This window comes from Populus alba, chromosome 12, assembly GCF_005239225.2.
Source record: "Populus alba chromosome 12, ASM523922v2, whole genome shotgun sequence".
Taxonomy (NCBI): Eukaryota; Viridiplantae; Streptophyta; class Magnoliopsida; order Malpighiales; family Salicaceae; genus Populus; species Populus alba.
Window position 1 is genome coordinate 13,905,606 of NC_133295.1, and position 10,780 is coordinate 13,916,385.

General features: G+C 31.4%; 1 protein-coding gene across 1 annotated transcript; it reads left to right on the forward strand.

The window, feature by feature from the left end:
* The first annotated feature begins 5,908 nt into the window (after positions 1-5,908).
* LOC118060615 (monocopper oxidase-like protein SKS1) lies at positions 5,909-10,395 on the forward strand. Its single transcript, XM_035073853.2, has 9 exons — positions 5,909-6,268; positions 6,973-7,082; positions 7,182-7,452; positions 7,543-7,681; positions 7,998-8,364; positions 9,008-9,373; positions 9,454-9,532; positions 9,748-9,947; positions 10,037-10,395. Exons 1-9 carry the CDS (start codon positions 6,119-6,121, stop codon positions 10,134-10,136), a joined length of 1,782 nt encoding a protein of 593 aa, XP_034929744.1. The 5' UTR covers positions 5,909-6,118; the 3' UTR covers positions 10,137-10,395.
* The last annotated feature ends 385 nt before the right edge of the window (positions 10,396-10,780 follow it).

A 10,780-nucleotide genomic window follows, 5' to 3' on the forward strand; every position in this document is an offset into this window, starting at 1 on the left:
GAGTTAATGTGTGTATGTAATATTACCCACATAAAGATTGACCAAAACCTCTTGCAGATTCATAGAGGAATATGCTTTTTTATGCTGAAGAAAACAACTTTTGTAAAAACATAGAATTATTTCTAAAATGATCTTCACAAGATATCTTTATTTCAAAATCCTATTATTAAATACATTCTTCTCAATTAATCTATCTTTTTTAAAAAAATTATAACTCTTTAAATAAATTTAAAAAACAACTTAAACAAAGTAAGAGTTTGAATCTAAAAAGAGAAAATTAATAAAAGTTCTAAATAAACTAGAAAATCAAACAATAAAGAAGAAAAATAACAAAACTAGTCTAAACAACTCCTTCTAAGTTTAATTTAAATACAAAAAATCAAATGACAATATTATTATAATAATAAAACTATTTGTAGAAAATAAATAAGACAAATAGTCACCGAGACATCAACACCAACATCAATAGGGAATGCAATAAGTATTTACATGTTGAGTTTTTTTATATTTATGCCATTATTCATTACTTATTAAGTTAGAAATCTAGATATTTATAGTTATATTTTGAATATCTAAATAGATATTCATTACTTGATTATTATTTATTATTAAATAAAAAGTAATAATATGTGTGTGTAGCATTTATATTTTGTTGAATTCAATACCCACTTCAAATATGTTTAGGTGAGAACAAAATAAATGCCTGAAAATGATGGGTATTAAAGGGTGTTATGAAAAAAAGTATCACAGGATCGAAACATGGAGGAGAACAAATAAAAACAGAATCGTGGAGAGAATTCTCGAGGCCAAGCCTGAGGGAAAATGATGAAAACTCGAAACAAAAATAATCATCGAAAAATCTCAAAGACAACATCAATGGGAAATCAAGGCAGGAGAATATTGGAGGATTCAAAACTGGATCGCCTACTCAGAAGTGGAACTCATGCAAAATAAATGAGCTTACCATCACAATAATTATAGATGATTGATGAAGGTTCACATATTTCGAGTATGCTCATTTTTAAATTCTCATGTGGTCATCTTATAATAATTTTAACTATTCTTAAAATTCATATTAAAGTTAGACACGTAACAATTTAGATATGTTTGAATTTTATTTTAAGATTAATTATCTAATAATTTAAATTTATTTTTTAAATTCTCATGTTAAAATTGATCATTCTAAAAATCTCGATTAATTTTTAAATTCTCATGTCGTCGCATAATAATTTGGATATATTTTAATTTTATTTCAAAATTGGTCACCAAACAATTTAGATCCATTTTTTAAATTCTCATGTTAAGGTTGGTCACCTAAAAATCTCTGATTAATTTTTTAATTTTTATGTCAAGGCTGGACACATAACAATTTTGATCCATTTTAAATTTTCATGTCAAGGTTAGTTCACCTGACAATTTTGTTTCACTGTAAAATTTTTTATGTCAAGTTGAGTCTTCTAATAATTTCGATTAATTTAGATTCTGTTTAGATTTTATTTTGAGGTTAATCCTTTAATAATTTTGATTCATTTTTAAATTTTCATGTTAAGACTGGTCATCTGACAACTTTGATCTATTTAGATTTCATGTGTTATCTTTTAATTTTTTTCAAACTTATTGTAAGAAATAAATTCTCCAATGCCATGCCCTTTTTATTGTAAATATTATAAAGATGGCATTATCATGCCTCATTTTGTCCTCCAATTCTCCATTTATTTCAAAAACATAAAGAGAATTCCAAAAAAATAAATCTTTTCAATACAATTAAGTCAATTCCCATTTAGCATTTTTATTCATTTTATTCTAGATTCAAACAACAAAGAAAAAAAATATAAAAATCCAGGAAATGAAATGAAAAGCAAGAAAAAAATGGATCGAAATGACTAGGACTAAATAAATAATGGAAAATCAAACTAAATGACTAAAAAGTAAATAAGAAAATCAAGCTGGGATTGAAAAAACAAATAGAGAATCAAGTTGAGACTGGAAAATTATTAAAAAAACTCTAATTCAAAGGAGATAAAATAAAATATTCGTAAATATTACATTTCTTGTTTTTTTTAGGAAACGTGATAGTATAAAATCTAAATAGAAGAGGACATACACTAGGAAAATCAGCAAAAGCCAGCATTACATAAGACAAAAGTCACAAAATCCTAACTAAAAAAAAAACAGCAACCGACAATTCACTTCTTGAACCCCATCCCAGCCGACAACTACCATAAAAAATCCCTCCCCTCTGAGCGGGGATCTCCAGCCAATTCACAAACCAATTTCTTCCACACAACAGCTAAAAATCAGTCCTCTCAGCCACCATCACCTGTTATTTTCTAATCACCAACCGCCACCCACAACAACTTCCACGACGTCGTAACCCCGACATCAACACAGACCCATACCCCTCATTTTTGCCATCCAAAACCACCAAAATCTCATCCCTCCACCATGCGACAACAACCCATCTTTTTTCTCAGTAGAAGCTTTACAATCAGCGATCTCCCATCTCGGACTGTGGTGGTTTATATCGCCTGTGTAGGGAGCAAGAAGAGAGAGGAGAACAACTATTCGCTTTGTATGTAAATATTTATTTTCCATTAATTGCTTGAACCTCCCTATAACTTAAATTCGAGAATTATAGATTCTAATAAGGTTTTTCCTATATCATGTTAAAGGTAGATAGATGGGTTGTGTAAGTGAATATTCATTTATCTTTGTATTCTTGTTTTTATTTAATTTGATGTATTCTGTATCTTTCTCGCAGCTTAATTGGCATCAGAAATGTAAGTCCTAGTTGGGTTTTTTCTTGGAAGTCACATTAAAATAATTGAGATTGTGTTCATGATAAATATGGGTGAAGTATGGTTTGTGTTATGACGAGGAAATTTGGCCATGATCAAATGATTTCATATAAATTCTTTGTGTGTGAATGAAGGTTTTAGGTATATTAATTTTAGACATAACATAAAAAAAAATACTTACATTAACCAAAAAAAAAAAAAGATGAAGCAAAGATTGAGTCTTATTATTGGGGTCAGGTTTCAAATCACTCTTAGACTTTAGTAGTTCTATATCTTTAATGTTCAAAATACATGTATAAATTTAAGTAAAATCTTAATGTATGGATGATATGTTCCTTAAATCATTAAAAACAAGCATGAATCGGTTAATTTTTATGGGATGTTTTAGTGTGGTGATGTTAATTTTTTTGTTTAGTATAATTAACTCTTTATCTAAAAAATTCTAAGAATTTATTAAGATTTCTAGTTATTATAAAATTAAAAGATTTAAAAGAAATACATCATCAAATTCTAATTTTGAAAGTAAAAATTTTTTTAAAATGGTTCAAAACTTAATTAATTTAATTGATATATAAATTGATTTGAAAAAAAAAATGAATCTTCTTGATTGATAAAACTAACCCATACCCATTAACCACAGGCTATGCCTCAAAACTGGTTAAGACAATATATTTGATACAAAAGGAAAAAGAAAAAGAAAAAAAGTTTCTATCATCAATAACTAAAAAAATGGATCAAATGACAGCCTTGATTTTCCTAGGTTTTTTTTTTTTTTTCCTTTTTAACGCTTAAACAGTGCAAGCTATCATGATTTTCATCTTCGAACCTTTTTTTCTCCCGAGAACGAAGATACAACTATCCAATGCAGTCATTATATTAACCTGGATTAATTATTTTTATTGAAACTAAATTATTTTGTTAATTTTTATTAAATATTTTTTTAATATTAACTTGGTTGAATTTAAATTAGTCAAATAAATAAATCAAAAATTTACTAAATCTATATCAAATTTTGAATTGATCAAGTTTTAATTATGAATTTCCTGAATTAACTTATAGACTTGACATGGATTAATAATTATTACTAAATATGCTAAAATCTTGAATGAAATAGGTTTTTAATCATGAATGAAAAAGGTTTTCACATTGAATGCGATGCTTGATTAGCCAGCACAAACTAGGAAAATGCATCCAAATAAATCTTGCCGACTCGTAATTTATAACTCTTCCAAACAATGATTTTATTTTCTTCAAACAAATAAAAAAAAGGCAAAAGCATTACCGCGGGGAGTGTACACGTTTGGAAGGCTAATGATGGGCCTACGCGGTGCTAGAAATTGTTAAGTTTAATATGGTCCCCAGAGTTTAAATGTTGTTCACTTTAACCTTTTATCCTGGTGATGACCGAATATCCATCCCCTTATGTACCCCGTGCCACAATTATAAAACTTAACCAGCTTAATAAGTCAATCATGTGACTTGTTAACTGAAATCTAGATTGGATCAGGTTTGCTTTAGAATTTTTTTTAATCAAAATTATGCTGTTTTAATATTTTTTTTATTTATAATGACAGTGTTTTATTAATAAAAAAATGTAATTAATTTTGTTTTATAATAAAAATGAGTTGACTTATCAATCTACAAACTAAGTTTTGGGACGAGCCATATTTTATAATTATAAGTCAAACAACCACACTTGATTACAACATAAATAGTTGTAGGAGACAATAGAATGTGTGTTATTAATATAAACCAAGAATAGAGTTTCAATCCCATATTACTCCCATATAGATTATATGAGCTATGTCGTTGATGTGAAATAGACATGGTTTCTTTTCTATATTTTTTTTTATAAGAATATGAATTTTTAATTATATTGCCTAAATACAAAGATATCCGACCCATTACCATCCGAGATTCTATCAAACAAAGCCATATGCAAGCATAACAAGTAAGGATGCTCACAATTGTAGTAGAAGGGTTAAGATGAGCAAATTCTACAACTTAAGGGACCATACAATGTATTTTGAAGATGGTGTGGGGTCCAGATGATTTGAACCAGGGTGTGGCGACCACATGCGATTTTTGCGGAAAATCCAACGCTGAAACGTTTGAAAGGAAGAAAATCGAGCACTAAAAGAAAATATATATTTGAAACAGATAGCAATAGGCGCCGAAACTTGAGCAGTTGCGCGTTTTCTTGCTGGCTTTACCTGTCGGTTGTCGCTTTCACCTGTGGAAGTATTCTTTGAAAGAAGTGTGTTTTTAAATTATTTTTTATTTAAAAATATATTAAAATAATATTATTTTTTAAAAATTTATTTTCAATATTAATATATTAAAATAATTTAAAAACAAAAAAAACTAATTTGAATTTTTTTTTAAATAACAAAACAATCACAATGTTAAACAAACTTATTATTTGATATGGTAATGTTTAATATTGTGATAACAATTATTTTTTTAAATAATTTTTACTTAAAAATATATTTTTAATATTAACATATTAAAACAATAAAAAAACTAAAAATTTTTAATTTAAAACAAAAAAATTTTTTTTTTAAAAAAAAACATAATTGAACTGAGACAAGCGATCTAAATATCCAGTAATGTTACTTGACCAATGTCGTGAGAAGAAAGATATCTATAGACTTTTTGAATTAATTCCAAGAAACTTAAGAATGACAATTTTTTTCTCGAGATAAGGAAAGATAGTTCTATACGGGTAATTTTAATAAATTAACACCGAATTTGGTTGGGTGATTTTGAAAAAAAGATATAGATAGTAAATTTTTACTAAATCATGTCATCTCATAGCTGGTTTTTTATTATTTATTTTATATATTTGATAATGCGATGCACTTTTTAAAAATAATATAATTTTTGAATTTTTAAATTTAAAAAATCTCACCATAAGACCTTGTTTTCGATAGTTTTTTTTATTTTTTTTTTGAATATGAATTTAGATAGATGTCTGAATTTACAATATCCAAAACTATACTATTTCGCTAATTTGTTTTTTGTTTTGGATTGATTTTGCCATTTGTTTTTTGTATTTTACCTGCGAATTTCCTAATTTATCCACATTATTTAGGGATTCTCTTACGACAAAACCAAAAATAAAAAGCCTCTCTCTCCCTCTCCTTCTCCCTCAGAAAAAACCTTGACTTTCCTCTACTTCACAGCAGCAGTCTCTCTCTTTCCTTGATCTGTTCCTGTTTTTTGATCATGTAAAAATCACATCACAAAAATTTGAAAATCCTTATTATTTCATTTTTTCCCTTAAAATCCCAAACACTTGAAAAGATTCAAACTTTTCAATGGCCTTCTTTAAGTTCTCCTCAACATCCTTCTTTCTTTTGATTCACATTGCTCTGTTTTCAAGTTTCTCTCTTGCTGCAGACCCAACTGTCTCTTATGACTTTAAGCTATCTTACATCACTGTCTCTCCTCTTGGTGTTCCTCAAAAGGTTCCATTTTTATTCTCTCTGTAGACTTTTTTTTTCCCTTCATTTTTTAACGCTTCGTTCTTGGGGTTTTTTCTGGGGTTCTTTGTGCTTGTTTTGGCTTCTGGGATATGTTAAAGATGATGTTTTAGTACATTTATGTTAATGGGTTTTGTTTCTTTCATGGTACTGAAGTAGTTTGAGGTTTTACTGTTATTGAAGTAGATTAAGACAATGATTCTTGGTTTGTACTAGATGATTTCTCTATGGGGTTTTATTTGTTAGTTCCTGTTTTGTTGAAGTAATCTGTTGCTTATGTTTTCAATGCCATCTTCATTTTTTCCCCACACATTCTCTGCATCTTCACTGTCCCTGGTGTTAATGATTTCAGTGTGTTTAAGCAAAAATGGTCTTTTGACTGTTTGTGTGGTGTTATTGATAGTTATTTGGATGTTGTTGAATCAAATATTGGTTCTTGTAGTTTATGGTTTTATACTGCTTTGTAAATGATTTATATTTCAAGTTTTTGTTCTTGGGTTAGTACTTTTAGTGTTTTATTTTCTTACCCATTTTTTCACGTTATTTTTTTGTTCATTTTATTCAAACTGTTAAGATACAGTACAAAAGTGTATTTGGATGAAAAGTTGTGTGTTTTTCTGAAAGCAGTTATTGGTTTATGTTCTGTATTCTACTGTATATTCCTCTTATTTGTTAGGATATGATTGCAGGTTATAGCTATCAATGGACAGTTTCCTGGTCCTCTTGTTAATGCTACCACTAACAATAATGTTGTTATAAAAGTATACAATGATTTGGATGAAGACCTTCTATTGACATGGTAAGTTCTTCGGCTTTGGTATTCTTTTCTATTCCCTGCTCTTATTTCATGCTGAGAATGATTTTCTGAAAATTTGGGTGGATTGATGACTTACAACAGGCCTGGGATCCAAATGCGACGTAATTCATGGCAAGATGGTGTTCTGGGCACAAATTGTCCAATTCCTCCGACTTGGGATTTTAATTACACTTTTCAAGTAAAAGATCAGATTGGGAGCTTTTTCTACTTTCCGTCTCTTAATCTTCAAAGAGCCTCGGGTGGCTTTGGTCCCTTTGTTATTAACAACAGGCCAGTTATCCAAATTCCTTTCGCTCAGCCGGATGGGGATTTTACCCTTCTGATTGGGGACTGGTATACAAGGAACCATACGGTTAGTTTTATTAAGATGTTATACTTCCTTTTATGCTGTGATGGGTTTCAGGATTGAACTCCAATGGTGACGTTTTACATTTAATTTCAGGCATTGAGAGCTGATCTTGACTCTGGAAAAGACCTTGGAATGCCTGATGGAGTTTTAATTAACGGGAAAGGACCATACAGATACAACACAACTCTTGTACCTGACGGGTTGCCATATGAAACCATTAAAGTTGACCCAGGTATGTTCTTCAGGCATGAAAAGGGCACACTTAACAGTTTGCATTCTTATCCACTCACCTGTTTTCCTAGTTTTGGAACAGAATGGTTTCATATCAGATAATCAGTTATAGACTAATTTTTAATTTAACCCTTCAATTTCTTTTCTTAAAATATTTCCAAGTTCTCATTTTATTGCTTCTGGTGGTTCTCATCATGAATACCCAGTTTTAGACATTAAAACCAATATACATGTTGAATATATATGGCTGTTTGTAGTACCGTGTCAAATATGTTTTTGCTCAAAGGTCTTAGTCAGAATTGCATCACATTTTGCAGGCAAGACTTATCGATTTCGTGTCCACAATGTTGGGACTTCAACTAGTTTGAACTTCAGAATCCAGGGACACAATCTGCTTCTTGTGGAAACAGAGGGTTATTACACTGTGCAACAAAATTATACTAGTTTTGATATTCATGTGGGGCAGTCTTCTTCCTTTTTGGTCACCATGGATCAGAATGCTACTAGTGATTACTACATCGTAGCAAGTGCTCGGTTTGTGAATGAATCAATTTGGCAAAAAGTCTCTGGTGTTGGCATTTTGCACTATTCCAATTCAAAAGGACCCGCTACCGGTCCTCTGCCTGAAGCACCAAGTGATATTTATAACCAATGGTCAGCCATGAACCAGCCAAAAGCCATCAGGTTATTTCTTTCACTTAAGAGGTCAATTTCTAGTATAATTTTTCCTTAAGCGATCGCATCTCAGTTATGTTACTTCTAAACATGATTCTGTGTCTGTTGGTGGAATTTTCACCCCCCCCCCCACCACCAAAAAAAAAACAAAAATACTCTGTTTTGTTCTAAAATTGTTAAAGCAAAAACATCTTCGAGTAACACTCCCAACTTAATTTCTTGCATTTTAACAAGAAGATGAGTGGATATATAATGGAGGCCAACATAATTTTTTGCATATATGTTTCATCATTGTAACAACGGAGAAGATGAGTGGATATCTCCCTAAGCATGCTTTGATGTAAGAGAGGGACAAACAATCTACTTAGTGAAGAAATAGGAACAAGGAGAGAATGGATATCAATGAGCATTTTTTTTTCATTTCACTAGTTGGCAAATATTTTCTCTATGATAATAGGAAAGCATTATTAAGATTTGCTGCCCTCCTGACAGCCAACAATCATTGTAGGTAACACCATGTGTCATTCTTGTACTGGTTGATATGAATAAAGAGCCCGCTGGTTTTATTTCCTTCTGCTTCTTTTCGTTTAGGTTTAGAGAAACCATTTTCTTAGCTATTCAGAGCTAATGTTGCTGTTTTCATTTGCATTAGGCAAAATACATCTGCAAGTGGAGCTCGCCCAAATCCACAGGGATCTTATCACTATGGTTCCATCAATGTGACTGACACATATATTTTAAGGAGCTTGCCACCAACTACCATCGACGGGAAGCTGCGTGCAACTCTGAATGGGATATCATTTGTCAATCCGGGTACACCAATCAGGCTTGCTGACCTTAACAAAGTGAAGGGATCTTACAAACTTGATTTTCCTAGTGCACCGCTTAATAGAACTTTCCACAGGGACACTTCTGTAATTAATGCTACATACAAGGGGTTTATAGAAATCATATTGCAGAACAATGATACTAGAATGCAGAGCTTTCACATGAATGGTTACTCCTTTTTCGTTGTTGGGTGAGAAAGGCCTCCTTTCTTCTAATGTGTTATCTGTCCGAATTAGGAATTCTCATAAGAGTTTTTTGTTTAAAATCCAGGATGGACTGGGGCATTTGGTCAGAGAACAGCAGAGGTTCATACAATAAGTGGGATGCTATTTCTCGCAGCACAGTAGAGGTTGGTTTTTCTATCTTGATCTTCTGTTATCATACAGGTGACATGCATGTGACATACTTCTGTTTTTATTTATTTCTATCTGTTTATATAAAAACAGCTTTAATTGATTATCATGCTAAGATTATTATCGGTTTCCTGAAATTCTAGGCAGTACCTTGATCCTGAACTCGTAATAGAGTTTTTTTAACTAGTCCCTTTATTTTTCTTTTATTTAGGTTTATCCTGGGGGATGGACAGCAGTTCTCGCCTCCCTTGACAATGCTGGAGTATGGAATCTGAGAGTAGAAAATCTTGATAGATGGTATCTCGGCCAAGAAACATACATGAGAATCATCAATCCTGAAGAAAATGGCGAAACAGAGATGCCCCCTCCTAATAATGTTTTATATTGTGGTGCCCTTGCTTCCAAACAGCAGTATGTATCAGAAACTATTTCATAAAATCACCCTCCCCCCTCGCTTCTTCTTCTCATGGAATAACTTGTGCTGTGTTTTACATCTTCAGGGATCAAAGCCACAAATCGGGAGCATCGATTCTCCATGGCAATCCTAATCTGTTTTTCACTCTGCTGATGGCACTCTGCGCGGTTTTCATTTTCAGCTAAAGGTTTCTTCTAATTGCTTTGGAAGTTGATTATAGTTTTGTTGTCAGTGGTGAGCTTGTAGGAGTTGTGCCCTTTACAGACTGCATTCAGCTGTGTACATTAGAGTCGGAACTTCAATGTTGTTCATTGAAAATTTCTTGGTGTCATTGATAAATTTTTTTAATTCCTTGGGGATCTATACCCTTTTCTTTGTATTTTAGTTCACTGGGAGTCGATTGTTCTCTATCCATTTAAAAGCAAACACACTGATGATGATTAACCCATTCTCTCAAAAACCATCTCTCTATCAACACACGAATTGGATATATTTTCTTAGATCACATTTGTGTTTCACTTGTTTCTTAAATTTTTTCCTCTTTAACAACACCGCAATCATACCTTTTGCTACTAGGAACTTAATTTGGTTATTATTTTGTCTACGGTATCATAGAGATGGTAACATGGGTGCTTGAGTGGAAGTAAACACGATTCCAGGATATGATGGTGGAGCTTGATTTTTGATCAAATTGTATGAACGTTTCTTTTTCTTGATTCTACTCTAAGTTTTGCTAAAATCATTAGGTGCCAGGCACCACAGCAATAAATACACTCCAGTTTTGTAACCCTACTGCTGGCTTAAGGTTCAGGCACGTAGTTTGGTTCTT